This window comes from Citrus sinensis, chromosome 6, assembly GCF_022201045.2.
Source record: "Citrus sinensis cultivar Valencia sweet orange chromosome 6, DVS_A1.0, whole genome shotgun sequence".
Taxonomy (NCBI): Eukaryota; Viridiplantae; Streptophyta; class Magnoliopsida; order Sapindales; family Rutaceae; genus Citrus; species Citrus sinensis.
Genome location: NC_068561.1, coordinates 11,737,144 through 11,754,954, shown reverse-complemented (window position 1 = coordinate 11,754,954; position 17,811 = coordinate 11,737,144). Strand labels below are relative to the sequence as shown.

The following is a 17,811-nucleotide window of genomic DNA, read 5'->3' as shown; positions in this document are numbered from 1 at the left end:
TAATGAGAAGTAACTTTCAATTGATTATTTCGTTACTAATATCTTTTGATACTAAATCATTTTCGTTTTACTCCCATAAAAAGAACATATTTCAAACCATAATTGTACACCAATTTAGTGATTTTCCAACGGATTAGCATTCTCTACATCAAACGGGTCAGTCCAAGAAATAAGATAAAAATAAATGAGTACAAATTTTAGATTTCTTATCTAACAAAACAATAAATTGATTTCAAAAAGGCAAAATTAAACATGATTAATAATGATACGACACCAAACTGCTTCTGCAATACCAGTTACCAGGCTGTGGAAAACACGACATGAAGTCATAAACAACCATTACTTGGACTATTGGTAATTCAGCCATGCCTGCGATCTCATAGCATAAGGAAGAACTTTAGGAACATTATGGAAAAAGAATGGGAAAACAAAGTAGGGGGAAAAAGTGAAATATTATTCCATTGGGTATCTAATTATCCAAAAATATAATGTCTTGAACTGTTTAATTATGATTAACATTTACCTTCTTTAAGGATGAATCAAAGAATAAAGTTGATGTTTAAGCCCTTGCTTTATTAACAATGAAAGCAGCAGCCAATAATTTCAATAGCTTGTGGCCTTTGGTCATTCCCCTTGGGCGGGCACCAAGATCAATTAAAGCAAGCACTATAACGCAACCCCATTTCATTGGAAAGAGACAAAAGGAAATTGCACCATTACATGACCCGGGTGTTGAACTTTTTACCAAAACAAGAGATTAAATGTCTTTCAAATCATTATAAGAAAAAGGCAAATAATTGAACTTAAAATGCTTTTGTTCTTTAAATAATATGGTACCTACTATTGTCTTTTTGTTGTCCAATTGAGGTAATAAAGTTGCAAGGTGCAAAACTAGGGGGTTATTGAGCTAATGACAAACATATTACATAGAATGTATTACAAATTGTACTAAATATATTTATAATGCTACACCAACAATATAATGAATCATAAAGAGAAACGTATGTTAATCTTCATATAGAAGTCTTATTGGTTGTTAAGGGACTTGCAAATTATCTATTGATTAAAAATAACTTTTCTATAACATCCAGATCTTGATCTCTAATCTTCCAATGAAAGCTAAACTTAATCCTTAACCAATTGGCTCTTTCATCCTAACAACCAACATTATAGATTTTTTTTTTTTTTTTCATTTTCCAAAAATTGAGTATAGACAAGGCAAAAGTTTTGGCCAAAGATAATTAGAATCAACCTGCATAACCAAGAAGTAGAACAGCCACTGTGATAACAAAAAGGGGTTTGGGTGGGGGAGAGAAACTAGGTTCCAACAAGCCAAAGCTCACCATGATGATGAACCTTTGATTCAAGAAAACAGTGTGTTTAATTTTGTTATAAGTCAATCAGATGGTTTGATGAGCACTTAATATGAACTTAAAGGGCAGTACTTTCATGCTTCACTGCTTTGTTGTCATATATAATGTCAATCAAAAGCCAGCTCAGAAATCAATCTGTAAAAACGCTAGAAGTTTTTACCAATTACACTCCCAAGTCATAAACTCCTATGAGTTTGGTATAAGACATCATCATATTTTCTCTACGAAGCAAGTGAGAAAGACACTCTACTGGGCAGACAACTTTCAATGACAAATCAATCCACATTTAATTTTGAAGAAAAATTGATATCACATTAAAAGACCAGAAAGTTTACTTGTGCTATACAATCTCCTCTACTTTTTAGTCTTTGCAAGATATAAACACTAATAATATTTATTGGCTGATACTAAGCAGATGTCAATGAAGATTACCTGGGACGCAATGATTAATAGCAACACTACAATCCCAAATTTCTTGAAGTAAGTTTGTCTCCCAACAACGTTATCTTCCAGCAGTCAACTCGGAACATGAGGACAGAAACCTTTTTAGGAACAACTGCAAATTACCCAAAATGAAATCAAACATCAAATAGCTGAGCCACAGTTATTGATGACTTTATGCACCCCACAACAATAATAGACTCAAATGATGTCTTACAAACTTAATTTTCCCTATAATGCAATAATGCATCAAGTCCTTGTGGTACAAGAACCTCAACAGCTGCTCTAGATGTGAAATTCATAGAGTTATTGTTGACTTTTACCTAAAAGCTTATATCTTGCTAAAGTCCTCATGATGCAATAACATGACAGGTGCCCTTGATGTGAAATTTATGAGATAATGCAAATGAAACCTTCATTGCATGTTTAAACTTGTAATGTGCTTTCCATGTTTTTGACACTTTTTTTTTGTCTTCTCCCAACTATGCCAATCATTACTTTTTTTAAAAATTTTTTCATTTTTTTATTTCACATTATAACATCACTGAGGAAAAAGATGCATCTAGAGTTTACAAGAAACTAAAAAGTGCAATCATTGAAAGAGATCCGCATGTATACACCAACATTTGCAAAATTATGTTATTATATCATTTCCAAGTTAAACTACTTGGCAAACCAAGCACAGACTTAAAACAAATGCATATGTGGAAAGAAGCTCAAAAAAATTATTTGAACCATGCATAATAAGTTGGAATAATTTTGGCCATATTAATTTAAAGTACATAAAAGGCTGAATTACCATGAAATTTATCATCTGGTGTAACCATCCCAAATGTTTCTGTAGTTTCACGAATCATTATACCACTCAATCCAGTGAGAGCAGATGTCTTACACTCTGCAACTGCAAAAGAATTGGGAGGATTATTGAAAGCAATCATTTTATTTTAGTGCAATTGGCATCTCTAACGGGGTCGAGACCACGAACACACTCCCTGCCATTCAACTTTTTGACAGGACTTGGCCTAAAGAGCAAATTACTAAAATAAACTAACATGCTCTGTTAAAGACAATAAAATGTTTCTCCACTAACAACTTGTTCATCCAATTGCTCCTCTTTATGAGGCAGTTAGACTATGTGGAGACCTGATGAACAACAGAGCTCAGCTGTTGGTCTTTCTTGAGCACAATTGGTTTGTTAGCACTATAATGCTCTCCTTCAGCAAGACAAGTTTAAGAGTTCTGTAAAATCAGAAAAGAGTTGCATATGTGCAAATAGTCTTACACATTAAAGATCTGCCCAAGTTTGTATGGTTTATATAGTTCTTGGACCAGTTCTAGCTGAAATGATCATGTTTAGAAAATTTTCTCACAATGAAGAAAAAGAATAAGAACAAGAGAAGGTGAGTATGATTTAGATAATTTTCAAAGAAGACAAGTTTAACAATTTTTTGAAAACAGACGAGAGCAAATTAGAAGTAGGAGAAGAAAGTAGCTTCTGTGATTCCCATTGGTGTTTATTACAGTAAAATTGACGTCACAGATAAGAGCATGTTACCTATAATATTAGCACCGTGTAAATCTGCACTAAGAAGACACTGGGCCAACTGATTTTTCCTGCATGATTGAAGGGAGGTATGGTTACAGAATTCCAACAATTATAATGAAAATTCAGAAACATTATTAGGAAATGATATCACACCCAGTGCTTTTAAGAAGTTGTGTAATATAGCCCTTCCACATTTCATGCATTGGCTTATACTTCTCAAACCTGCAATCAAACTCAAAACAACAATTTTAGGCGAACTACTTCAAGAGGAAAAAGAAAAGAATTGCTCATATTAAAATCATGTTATAACATACATCTCCAAGCACATAATTTTGACCATGGAGAAGAAATCCATTGATCAAAGATCTTCCTATCTCTCACACATTCAGGAAGAATGCACTATTCTTTCATATTTCCCCCCAAATATATAAAGCAAAATCAGGAAAAACAAAAAGTTTATTTTTATATCTTCATGGTTGAAAAGAAGACAATGTCTACGCTGATCTGATCAAATACGAAATGAAATAGAAGACACTGCAAACCTAACAAAGATCACTCAATATCAAACAATAATGGTGGACCAAAATACAAGTGCAGATGGAGAGAAACAAAGACATTGCAAACTACCACCATATACACAACCATATGCATCTCTGGTAACTCACTTTTGCAGATCCTTTGGCAAATCAAGTGCTCCACTTCTTTTAAGCTGTTTCATGGACATGTGCTTTCTAGACCGTTTTGAGTGGATTTGCAAGGCCTTAATGTGAGAGCCAGGGGATACATTACGTCCTTGTACATAATTATCGAGGAGGATCCAGTTGTCAATTTTCATGCTTCTTGATCCCTGCAGATACTTCTGAGCTGAATCACCATTTTGAAAAAGCCCATGCAAAACATTATCTACTGTGCTTCCTCTACTAGAAGGCTGCAAAGATTCCAAGAGATGTTCAGACAAAGAAGCTAAAATATATTATCCCGTGAATTGTAAAACCATAGCTAGTTTTGATTCTTTCAGCAAAAACATACCTCGACATTGGTTGTCAGCAGATTCTCATGTATGGACTGGGGGAGCTGAGAATATGTTAATCCACTTTCTTCCAAATCTGTACAATATCAACAATCGATATACTTAAGTAACATGAAAGCACAGGAAAATGCCTTCTATTGAGAAAGAGGAAAAAAACCATTAAGCATGAAGTAATACCTTGGAATGCAGTGTAACCCGAGAAAGTGAAATTCCCTACGTATAATCCAAAATGCAAGTAAAATTTGGTTAATGTGGAGGCAATGATCAAAATGAAATATAGTAGATGATGTAGGACACTTTATACTCCACAATGAACTGCACAATTTCTAGAAAGCAAAGAATGAATTTAGAAAAAAGAACTCAAGAAGCAAGTGAAAATGGAAACCATGAGTACAATATCCAATTTTAAGCAACTGAAATATGCCAACCTTTCTTAGATAAGGATTTCGGGGTGTTAGCAGCTGATCTATCCGTTACATGCGGTGAGGAAGCAATATGTGAAGAATTTGTCGCAGGAGTTTCCATTTCATCATCGTTGAGTGATCTCTTTTTCCCATGCTTCACTTGTTGAAGCGCCTCAGCTTTCGCAGTTGCAAACCTTCGCTCCAATGCCTCCATAGTGCGTTTTCTTTGATCTTCCGTGCTTGTATTTGTAGCCATTGCTTATATGGTTATACTTTTTTCTAGCAATAAGAGAGAGAGTCGGAATATACTACAAAGTAGTCCCAAACCTGGTTATAAATTAAGAAATAACTCAAGGCATTAGGCTCATTTCATTTAATAAACCTTCAGAATAAATCTATTTTTCAAACTTTGTAATGGTCCATGAAATTCACTTACCTAATTAATTTAGCATAACATAATATTATAACTTCAGAATCTAGAGGATTACCCACTCTACTTGAAACAATGATGCTAGTAATCTCAAAGGAGGCAATTATCTTAGGCATGTTTAAACCATCAAAATTTAGAAGTAAACACATGGTGAAATTTTCACTTAATACACTTTTGAATAATCATGGTCCATCAATAATTCACTTGATATGCACAATTAATCAACACACTAAGCAGCTAGTAATTCTGTAGTTTATTTCACAAGTTCATATGCACAGATGGCAAAAATTGCTTGTTTTCTATCAAAGATACTTCTTTGAGGCAATTAATCAAACACCTAATACACACAATACATGCAAAAAAAAAAAAATCATTTACATATTTATTTACTGACTTGAATTTGCTTTTACTGCCCGTAATAAACCAAAAAGGAGTAAGAATAATCACACTATAATCAAAATATAAACTCAAAATAATCAGTAAGTGTGGTCATCAATCACCAAGTAAGCAATGGTTCATCTCTAATGTAAGGGTTGTATCAAAGATTTAAATAAATACTAATATAATTCAATGATTTCAACCCAATTTAAAAGAATAAAAGCAGTAAATATCAAAACAGAAATGAATTTAGGGGTGGGCAGAATCCAGTTCGGCTTCAAAAATTGAATACGAACTGAATTTTCGAACCAAACTGAAGTTGGTTCAGTTTGGTTCATTTCAGTTTTTTCAGCTGAGCATTTTGGACTCTACAGTTGCAGCTTTTCAGTAGGGTGGGCGGTTCTCATTCCAGTTCTGGTCAGAACCGAACCAAACCAAAACCAATCAGTTCTGGATAATGAGAACCAAGGCCGAGCTGAACATTAGAGCCGAACAGAAGCAAAACATTTCGGCTGCGATCGGTTCTCCATTTTCAGTTCAGTTTCATTTTCTGGACAGATTTTGCAGCTCTCATTTACAATTTCATTTTCAACTGTATTAACTGAACTTTACAGTTTTTGCTTTTCACCTACTAACTACGCATCTACACACTGAATATAAAGTCCTCAATTCAAAATATAATAACAAAAATCCCAACACCCAACAAAGTCACAGCTCACAAACACACATAATTAAAATACTCAATTCAAAACAAAAAACAAAAGTCCGAACACGTAACAGAGTCACAATTCACAAACACACATAATTAGAAAATTCACCACAAATCATAAATCCATAATTACATAACAACAGAACATCAAAAGTTCCCAATATCACATTGTCGGATATAAAAGCAACTCCAAAAGTTTCATTACCATCAACATTTCCATGACAAGAAATGAAATTAACAAACCAATACGGCATCTGTTTTAAACTAACCAACAAAATTTCATCATCAACATTGCAAAACTTTTTGCAACAACAATTATCCACGTCCAATGTCATCAGCAGCATTGCAACAACACAAATAACACCATGACAGAAATCAAGTCAAATAAATACTATGGATGCGGAATGAAAGAAAATTTAAAACATTTGCTGAAAATTTTATTAAATTGAATTATTACAGTATTACTCACAACTCAATTAACTTGACTAATTCAATTCAGGAAAAAAATAATGAAAAATAAAAAAATAAGTCTCAACTCACTGTCTTCGGCGGCCAGCAGGATGGCAACGGCTGAACGCGGCTGCAACGGCAACAGCTGAGACAGCAGGGTGAGATGGTGACCAGAGACGGAGAGAGTGAGAGGGGGCGTGAGAAAGGGGCTGCTGCAGCTGTATGTGACTGCGTGCTGAGAGAGAGAGAGAGTGAGCGAGCTGCTGCTGCGCGTGGTGCTGCTTTGCTGGGCTGCTGCTGCACGTGCTGCATGTGCCGCCGTCGGCGTCCTGGTGCTGCTGAGGCCTGAGAGAGGGGCTGCCACCGCTTAGTGCTTAGAGACAGTAGGGGATTTACGAATTAGAGACAGCGAGGCATTTCGAAGTTTAGGGATTTTGTTTATTGGGGCCGGTTGTTATTGCTTGAACCGCTCGGTTTTTGCATACGGTTCGATTTTAGATTCGAACCAAAGGCAAACCGTTCAGATTTTGTGAGGCAATTTGCGGGCCTGGGCCGGGTGCAAGCCCAGGCCCACAAAAGCCCATCTTTAATTTTTTTATTATAAATTTTTAATAAAACTATAAACTTAAATAAAAGCTTAAATTATAAATGATTATATTATCCAGGGTCTAGCTACCTTGCAACAGTTGCAAGCTACCACCCATTTTTGTCTTTTGTAATGTCAAATTTAATTGAACCTCTTACTTTCCTTTTTATTTACAATTTATTTATGTTGTTATGTATTTTGACAGGTGACTTTTTAAAATATAATTTTATTTTATTTAATATTATTTACTTTTTTATTTATAATTTATTTATAAATTTATGTGCTTTAGTTGGCGATATGCTAAAATGTAATTTTATTTCATTTAATATTATTTAACTTTCTAAAAGAATAAATATAACAATAAGCCTATGACTAGATAATATTAAATAATATTTTTAATAAAATAAAAAAATTAAAAATTTATTCTTTTAAATAAAATAAATAATATTAAAAATAATATTTATTTTTTAGGACTCACAATTGCTTATTTAATATTATTTGATTTTGAAAAATAAATATAAAAATAAGCTATGACTAAATAATATAAAATAAAATAAAATAAATATTATTAAAAATAATATTAATTTTTTGAGACTCATTACTGATTATTTCATTTTATTTAACATTATTTAGTTTCATGAAAGAATAAATATAATAATAAGCCTATGGCTATATCACGTTAAATAAAATCAAATAAATAATATTAAAAAATATTTATTTTTAATAAAATAAATAATATTAAAAAATATTTATTTTTAATAAAATAAATAATATTAAAAAATATTTATTTTTAATAAAATAAATAATATTAATTAAAAATTATATTTTTTTTAAGATTCACAACTAATTCTTTATTTTATTTAATATTATTTAATTTTTTAAAGAATAAATATAATAATCAGTCTATAACTAAATAACATTAAATAAAACAAAAATAAATACTATAAATAATATTAAATAAAATAAAAATAATTAATATTAAAAATTATATTTATTTTTAATGCTCACTACTAATTATTTTATTTTATTTAAAATGTTTTATTTTTTGAAAGAGTAAAACAACAATAAGCCTGTAACTAAATAATATTAAATGAAATGGGAATAAATAATATTAATTAATATTTTTAATAAATAAATGATGTTAAAAATTAATTTTTAAATAAAATATATAATATTAAAATAAAATTTATTTTTTTAGACTCGCTACTAATTAAACAACATAAAATTTTAAACAATTTGGACGTATGTGCTAAAAGTTTTAATTCTTTAGTTCTTTTGTGTTTTTTATAAATAGCAGGAGTATAATGTTAACATTCAAATAAATGAATCTCTACCCTTGAATTTACTTTTTTATTAAATTCAATGACCAATAATTAAAATCACAAAAAAACAAAATCAAGTGGTACCTCACAATTGTTGCAAAGTAGTTGAGTCCTATTATCCAACATACAAAATACTTGTAACACAACCTAATAAACCATAAATAATCTTTTTAGAATTATTTGGCTAGAAAGATTATGCCAGCAAACCTTTCTCATTCTGTTTAATTATAAATGTTACAATTTCAAATTTGTTGAAAATCAAAATGCATAAACATGTAATGCAATTTAAAAATCGACACTAATGCAGTGATGCTTCCTAATCAATGAGAAAAGCAATAAACCAGCAAATTGTAACTTTGCCCAAAATTAAAAAACAAAAACAAGGAAACAAATAATTGCAACTTTATAATCACATTAGCATATATGTATGTGTGTGTATTCAAAATTAATACAGAAAGCAAATTTTTTTCTACAAGAGAAAAAATCGAAACTGGCGCTGATTATTTCTATCTCAAAGATTAGTAGATCTCGTGGGTATGGTGGATTCAAGGCTTAGAGTGGGTTCGTTGCTGTTGGCGTCCGTGTGTTGCGCTGTAGCCGCTGCTGTTGCTAGGTTCGTCGCGTGCTGGCCTTGAGACTCACGTGGTTGCTTGTTGGCTGCTGCAGTGCTGGGCTTGTGACGGTCGGCAGTGATGATGGCTGTGAGTGAGGCAGCGAGGACTGAGGGTGTGCCGGAGTGCCTGGTGTTGGCTGTTTGACGCACGGTTGGCCGGTGGGCGGCTGGTGTTTGTTCAATTTGTTTTGTTTAACACTTTAACTTATTTGGGAGTGTAGTGAGGAAGTTGGGCTGTCAAATTCCAGCTATTAAGGTGTTTGGTAATACTTGTAGCTGGACTTTGACAGTTTAGTAAATTTGTTTTCTCAACTTCTACTCCACAACTGTAGCTTTTACTCCATAACAGCTGCAACTTAAAAGTTACAACACTTCACTCCCAAACACATTTTTAGGGTTATTGCTTAATGGGCCAGGGAGAACAGGCCCTTGATTTTTATTTTTTTTGTTTTCTTTTTCATTTTTTTTAATTTTAACTGGTTTATACAAACATACATATATATATATATATATATATATATATATATATATATATATATATACATACAATATTTCTATTATCCGAATGTCCGGATATTAGTTATCCTCCGCATGTTGAATATAAGCGGTTGGATCAAATTGAGTCAATCCAACGCTCTTAAAACCTTTGCGCGCTAAACTAGTAAAGTGCAATAAATATTATATTGATTTATTGCCGTAAAAGAACCCTAGTTATATAACTAGTTGTCTGCCTATTAACTAGTTGCCAAGCCAAAACACTAATTATCATTGACTTTAATTTTTAATTTTGATCGCTACTGTTGGCGGGTTCTCACAATTAATAACAGGTATGCTAAATTCTTTTAAAAATATATATGTGTTTATTATTTTACTCATGAGTCATGAATGTAATCTAATGCCTTTTATTTTATTATTTGTATTGTTCTATTCTTGTCTGCATCTTTCTAATTTCCATGAAGCTAAAATCCATTTTCATATTAACTACTATAGATCGTGATGTTATAATAATTTTTTTTCTTGTTTGATTTATGAAGAGAATGAATGATATTGGAATAGACACTGGGGAAAGTTATGAAGAAGCCAGGTAGGAGTAGAGAGACAAAGTTTACAAACCCGTAGTCATACCACATGATCATATGCCCAGGTTAGGACAAGAATTTGTCTTACTAGATGATGTTCATGAATTTTATAATGAATATGCAAAAAAGGTTGGTTTTAGCGTGAGAATCAATTCTAGTAGGAAAAGTCACAGAGGCGAAATTGTAAGGAAGGAGTATGTATGCTCTAAAGAAGGGGCAACCACTAAAGAAGTAGTTGAAAAAAAACGACGATGCAGTAAAGTGAGAGAGGGTTGTAAGGCAAAACTAGCAGTGGTTAAGTCTAAATCGGGAACTTATGTAGTTAGCGTATTTGAAGAGGATCATAACCACCCATTAACAACACCCCGAAGAGTACACCTTTTAAGATCTCATCGTAATGTGTCAGAAGTAAAAAGATCATTGACTCATCAATTAGCAGCAGCTAATATACCAATACATCAACAAATTAGTGTCCTTGAGTTGCAAGGTGGAGGTATACAAAATATTGGATGTCTTGGGAAAGATTTATATAACGATGAAACGAAATCCAAGAATAAAGTGAAAGGACATGATGCAGATATGTTGTTAGAGCATTTTCAGTTGGAAAAAGAGAAAAATTCAGCATTTACTTTTACAATTGAGTCCGATAATGAAAATAGAATTACCCATTGTTTTTGGGCTGATGCAACATCTAGAAGGGGTTATAATTCTTTTGGTGACGTGGTGGTTTTTGATACTACTTATAATACCAATAAATATGGTATGATTTTTGCACCATTTATCGGGGTTAATAACCATGGCCAGACAACTGTCTTTGCTTGTTCATTCTTAAGCGATGAAACTACTGAGTCTTTTGTTTGGTTGTTTGAGCAATTTAAAAAAGCTATGCCTGGTGATCTACCAAAAATGATTATTACTGACCAAGATCCAGCTATAACGAAAGCCATTTCTGAAACTCTTCCAAATACATTTCATAGGTATTGTATCTGACACATACTAAATAAATTTTCTGATAAGGTTCATGCAATCAAGCATAAGGATTGTTATCCTGATTTTCAAAAATGCATTTGGAAGTCATTGAGTAGGGATGATTTTGATAGAAATTGGCTGGAGATTATAGAAAAAGGCAAGCTACGTGATAATGCATGGCTAAAATCAGTTTTTGAAATTCGTTCAAAATGGGTGCCTGCATATGTGAATCACGTCTTTTCTGCTGGAATGTCCAGCAGTCAACGAGCAGAGAGCTATCATTTTTTCTTCAAGAGGTACGTGTCTAAAAAAAATTCATTATTGGATTTTATGATACGATTTAATAGAGCACTTAATCACCAAAGACATGAAGAGTTAAATGCTAATCATGCAGACATCAATGAAAAACCTACTTTGAAATTGCCTTTGAAGATGGAGAAGCAAATGGTTAGTCTTTACACACGTGAAATTTTTTATAAATTTCAAGATGAATTGTGGGATAGTTTGCAACATAAAATCGAACTTGTAAAAGAAGATGCTCATCATTGTGTGTACAAAGTTGTGAACCAGAATGAAGATGATGATGTGCACGAAGTTTTGTTTGACAAAACTTTAGATTTTGCTTCATGTATTTGTAAGAAGTTTGAGAGTAAAGGAATTCCATGTAAACATATTTTAGCTTATTTTCATAGAAAGCAATTTACATATTTGCCAGATCAATACATACTGAAGAGATGGACAAAATCTGCAAGATGTGATAAAGTCATTGGTGATGGTGGTTTAGAAATAGAAGATTGTTTCCAGAATTCAATTCTCATGAGACGTACTGCATTATTTCAACTCGCTTCAAATGTTATTGATAAGGCTGTCATTAGTGAGGAGGCAAGTAAGATACTGATGGATGATTTCGAAAATTCACTTCGGAAGATTAAGTCAGTTGTAAGTCAGGATCCAAAAGCTATGGAGAAAAACAAGTGTACTGACCAACATGTATTGAATGATCCACTTGTAGTTAGGGCAAAAGGGTGTGGAAAAAGGCTGAAAAAAAGAAAAGAGAAGGCACGAGCTAAGGATAAAAACAGGCGTTGTCATGGATGTGGAAAAATTGGACAATCACATGATAAAAGAAATTGTCCAATGCTCAAAAATCGGTAAGCATGTTTAACTTAACATATAATTATTATACAACATTTTTTTACTCTATTTTTACTTCACATAGGTCTTCTTTATTGGATGATGCAGATAGTTTTGATGAAAGCTCCTCCTCTACAGGTACATGGTCTTTGACATAGCTATAAATATATTTTGCTGTATTGACATTTGTGAATATGAAGTAAGAATCTAATTAATTATTTGTTCATGCATGTGTGGTTGACTACAGATGAATGATGGTCAAGATCTGGGTTACTTTGGATTCATTTGAGAAATCATGGTTATTATTCTGACCATGGGCTTAGCTAAAATGTTTGGGCAAATTAGAATTTTTTTCTTCTGTAATTAAATTTTACAGTACTTAATGAGTGTTAAATATTCTTCAATTAATTTACCTTATATTCCCATTTGTCTTTTATTAACTTTTTTAATTTTATAGTTGAATGTCATTCAATGAGTTGGTTGCCAGTGAATAGTAATTTTTTTTTTTTTGAAAAGAGGATTGTAAATTAATTGAGAAAATTAATGCGGTTTAATTAGAAAGATGTAGAATATTTATAAGAATTGAGCAATGAAATAGAAATAAAATATATAATTTTAAAAAAATCATGAAACAACAATAAAAGAAAGAGCGCTTGATTACATTCATGATAATTAGTATATTGACTTGACAAGACTTCACATGGGATAAGTTATTTAAATAAATTTATATTTTACCGGATTTTACAGTAACACAATTTAATAGACAACTAGTTATATAACAATGGTTCTTTTACGGCAATAAATCAATATAATATTTGTTGAACTTTACTAGTTTAGCACGCAAAGGTTTTAAGAGTGTTGGATTGACTCAATTTGATCCAACCGCTTATATTCAACATGCAGAGGATAACTAATATTCGGACATTCGGATAATAGAAATATTGTATATATATATATACACACATACACATGCATACATACATCACGGGCTTGGGCTGGGTTTGGACTTCTAACATTTTTTAAAATTAACCTAAAAGAAAAAACAAAAACAAAAATGCTTAAATTAAAAGAGGATTATCTAATACATAGTATAGTAATAATCCAATGTGTAAAATTTCAAGTCAGCGCTCTGACCATTGGTGGATATTACGGACTCATTTTGAGCTTATAACCTTATTGAATATCAATTAAGAAATCTAGTAGGGATGAGTAATTTTGAGTACAAAACTTAGGTTCTATGGTTTGGATTGCCACGAACAATATTATGCATGTGACTCCTTTTTTTGTACTAGTTTTACTTTGTTGATGGAATTAGATATAGATATAGACTAAAAAATTAACTCACTAGGAGCTGCAAGGATTTTTGTGGGTTAAAATTAATTGTCTCTAAAGTTATAACTTTATTTCAACTCTGTGAATTCTTAATCTTTTATTATCTGGGTATATAAGTTTTAGTCTTTTGAAACTCATTACACAAGCACAACTAAAACTACTGTTATTTTTTCCAAGTTTTTCTTTTTTCCCCATGTTTTCACCTTATCCATAAGTTTATTCAAAATTACAGAGATACAATTTGATAATTCAATTGCAACAAATCAAACACCAATTTTACAAAAATTCATAATGCAAGGCTACATAACTACATCATAAGTATGGCTCATGTTTTTAATCAATATAAAATATAAAATATAAAGCTCATAATATATAAAATATAATTTTTTTAATTTTTATTTTATAAAATATAAAGCCTAGCTAAGCCCAGGCTTTTCTCATAAGCGTATAACTAGGCCCATTCTTACAAGCTTTAAATTTTTCGGCCCATGATTAGGTCCTTATAATGTAGGTCGAGCCTAAAACCCATGGGCTTAGACTTTTTTGCCTACTCTAAAATTTGGTATCTATCTATAATATTTTTATTTTAAGTTGGATTTTTTTTTTGGGATAAGGTTTGGTATTAGTATTAGTAGTTTTTAAGGCAAATTATTTTTATTACTAAGTGTTTGGTAAAAAAAATTTTGAATCAATTTTTAAAAAATAACACTAGTATTCAATCAAACACTAAACGGTGTCGTCTATTTCACGATTGAAACTCAGGGGGTAAGAGAATTGTATGTATACATAGAGAATGTCCCTTTCTCTTTCTTCCTTTCTTTCTTCATAAGAAACACAAAAGTTCTACATTTTAAAAGGTTCTCTCACCAAATTCACTCTTCACTCCAAGTAAAGTACTTGTGTTGTGCTTTTTACATAGAGATAGAGTCAAGTATAGTTATGAAAAATGCCTGTACCTTGGTTAACTCAATTCAAAACCCTAAATCTACACCAAACATGCTATTTCGCATCTGCAGCAGAGATGGCTTTGAGCGCGTCACAGCATCACAATCACATAATTTAAAAACCTAATTCAATCATAGCTCCGAGTCTCTGTCAAAAGCCAAACTCTATCCACTAACTAAAACCTCGTATTAGCCAAATCACCCTATGATCTCCTTTAATTCACTAACAAGGCCAACATAAACACACTTTCATCTTCCTTTAACATCTCCTACAACTCCATCATTTTCTTTTCCTATGATAGTGAGTGAAACATCAAAGGCCCCAACTTCAACCTGGCTAGATCCTTCGATCGAAAGATGACCATGGACAATTTTGATGGTCAAATAGATGCGGATCACCTACTAGGATAATCTGCATTACAAGTCCATCTTCTTTGATCGTGATGCACTGATGCATTCCAGCATTAGGACAATACAATATTGTTTCTTTTGCTGATATTCTGGTTTTTTCTACAAGGGACTCAATTCTTTTTCCAAGTAAGTTATTGCTAAACCATTGAAATAAATTGAGCTCATGTATATGTCTAAATATAACATTTTCAGTTTGAAAAACCTATGTGGGCAGTGCATATTGTTATTGGAAGAAGAGATGGTATAAAGTGCCATTAGCTTATGATGCATTAACTAATATTCTTTCATTTTTTCCTAACTTTGCCCAATTTAAGCAAAATTTCAACAAACGTGGGGATGGTGAATTAACTTGGACCTAGCCTAGATCCGGACAAACCTGGATTATCTAGATATGCTTTAACCCTGGTTGGATGTTAAAATAATCCAAATCTGACAGTGATATTCTAAACCCAAATATTCAGGTATGACTCCAGGTTCACTTAAACCAAAAGCCAGATTTTTCTATTTTAAAATTCATTAAATAATTAATTAAGTATAAAACAAATAAAAAAAAAACCCTAAAGGATTGCAGTTGCCATTTCTCCTCTCCCCTAACATTTTTAAAGATTTAACCCCACAAATTCCAAATTCATCAATTGTCATCATCATCATCAAGACATCATTATCAAGCATCATCAATTCGTCTTCAATTAAACACCCCATTTGTGATTTGCCATTCGTCTTTGTTGCATTGCCTTTCTTTTTCATCTTCATTGGTTTGACTTTCTTTGAAGTTAGTGAGTTTCGGTCCATTTAGCATAGTAGTGTAGCACCAAATTGTTTTTTTTTTTTACTTATTTCTCTAATATTTTTCTCCTTATCATTAATTTATCATCAATCATTAATCATCATCAAGAAATCGTAATTTTAGAAGCTTACTTAAAAAAGTCATCGATCGTCATTACAGTTTCCATTGCATGATTTATTTATGAATCAACTCATTCTCTATAACTTGATGGCTTGTAACATGATTAAGTTTGAAAATTGAATTTGTATACTTTGGGTTCTTAGTTTTTTTTTTCTAGTTATTTGATTTCAAATTATTTTTTGTTTATTGTTGTTAACAGATTAGAGATCTAAAATTGAATTGATTGAGAAAAAAAAGATGGAAACTTGAACAACCATCTGGGTTGTGACCTAAAATCTAGAAATCCAGATTTTTCTGGGTTTAACCCAGAATCCAAAAACATAGATTTTTTTTTTAAATTTTAACCTAGACCAAACTCGAAGGATAAAATTTGGGTTTAAATTTGGATATAGTATTATAAATATTGATCTAGGTCCAAAACTAGAACAATTTTGATAAAGTGTGTCAATGTGCAAGTGTATACAGCAAGTAATACAATGAGGAGTATCAAGATCGTCTCTACAGGGATTGATGTTATAGGACTTGCTACAACAATCTTGACAGTGCAATTTTAGTAATAAAACAAAATAAATGATGAGATTAATGACCTAATGAAATTAAGAATACAATAAAAAGAATGAAATAAAGAGAATTAAAAGTGAAAGACAAAGATACATTCAATGGCAAAGGTACACAACAAGTAATAAAATGAGGAGTATCAAGATCATCTCCAAAGTGATTGATGTTATAGGACTTGCTACAACAATCTTGACAGTGCAATTTTAGTAATAAAACAAAATAAATGATGAGATTAATGACCTAATGAAATTAAGAATACAATAAACAGAATGCAATAAAGAGAATTAAAAGTGAAAGACAAAGATACATTCAATGGCAAAGGGATAGTTGGGTTTTAAACTCACTTACTGGTTATTGACTATCTTTCAATTGAGGCACAATTGCTACAGCAACTACTACAACATTTGACAGAATCTCTAATGCATCATCAACTGTCGAATTTTGGATATCTTATATTTATATGCAATTTAACAGTGACTAGTTGTTAAACTAACATTAGATATAACATTATATGCTTTTACTAATTTTAAATTAAGTATGACCCAATTTAAATCGAGATTAACTCAACTTAGGAAACCTAATCTAAAACCATGTATTTTTTTAATTTGTTTAACTAAGTCAAACATTTGTTAGGCTCTTTCTACTAAATGGGTAGTCAAATTGAAATACAAAATTGTAATAAGTAAAATTAAAATAAAATGCTAGCATGTTATGAGCAATATACACATATAAGTCAAATAACTATTAGGGAAATTTGTAACCTACCCCCAAATAAATTGACATTTTGCACAGCGTCCCCAATAAATTTGACTTGTTGCACTGTGCACCCAAACAAATTGACATTTTGCACCACGCCCCCAATTCCGTTATTTTCTCAGTTAAGTTTAACGGTGGAGGGGTAAAATCGGAAGTTTATTCCTTAAATTAATTTTAATGGGAATTTTCTTTATTGCAATTAAAATAAAAATCTTTAAAAAATTAAAGGAAAAATAATAGTGGTGACAATGTACATGTAACAAGAAATTTTTTTATTACAATTAAAATAAAAATCTTAAAAAAATTAAAGGAAAATAATAGTGGTGACAAATGTACATGTAAAAGAATTTTTTTTATTAAAATTGAAATAAAAATCTTTAAAAAATTAAAGAAAAAATAATAGTGGTGACAATGTACATGTAACAAGAAATTTTTTTTA

General features: G+C 31.5%; 3 protein-coding genes across 9 annotated transcripts; 2 read left to right on the top strand and 1 right to left on the bottom strand.

Annotated features, from left to right (window-relative positions):
- Positions 1-87: 87 nt before the first annotated feature.
- Positions 88-7,186, bottom strand: LOC102620832 (ribonuclease MRP protein subunit POP4). Of its 7 annotated transcripts, none has more exons than XR_008055731.1 (10): positions 6,852-7,186; positions 4,819-5,121; positions 4,568-4,603; positions 4,390-4,466; positions 4,026-4,288; positions 3,514-3,582; positions 3,370-3,428; positions 2,614-2,715; positions 524-1,929; positions 88-376 (listed from the first exon to the last, which is right to left on the bottom strand). XR_008055731.1 is itself a non-coding variant. In XM_052443467.1 (10 exons), the coding sequence occupies exons 2-9, from the start codon at positions 5,048-5,050 to the stop codon at positions 1,832-1,834; spliced, it is 936 nt and encodes a 311-aa protein (XP_052299427.1). In that variant the 5' UTR covers positions 5,051-5,121; positions 6,852-7,186; the 3' UTR covers positions 88-737; positions 1,806-1,831. The 7 variants fall into 7 exon arrangements, 5 of the variants coding, with proteins under 5 accessions (XP_052299427.1, XP_015386581.1, XP_052299428.1 ...); XR_370942.4 differs by having other exon boundaries at positions 88-369; XM_052443467.1 differs by having other exon boundaries at positions 88-737; positions 1,806-1,929.
- Positions 7,187-10,418: 3,232 nt separating this feature from the next.
- On the top strand, positions 10,419-11,351 carry LOC107178825 (protein FAR1-RELATED SEQUENCE 5-like). The gene has a single exon (XM_015534444.2). The coding sequence runs from the start codon at positions 10,419-10,421 to the stop codon at positions 11,349-11,351; it is 933 nt and encodes a 310-aa protein (XP_015389930.2).
- On the top strand, positions 10,609-12,882 carry LOC107177371 (protein FAR1-RELATED SEQUENCE 9-like). Its single transcript, XM_052443671.1, has 3 exons — positions 10,609-12,481; positions 12,550-12,602; positions 12,712-12,882. The coding sequence occupies exons 1-3, from the start codon at positions 11,580-11,582 to the stop codon at positions 12,717-12,719; spliced, it is 963 nt and encodes a 320-aa protein (XP_052299631.1). The 5' UTR covers positions 10,609-11,579; the 3' UTR covers positions 12,720-12,882.
- Positions 12,883-17,811: the final 4,929 nt, after the last annotated feature.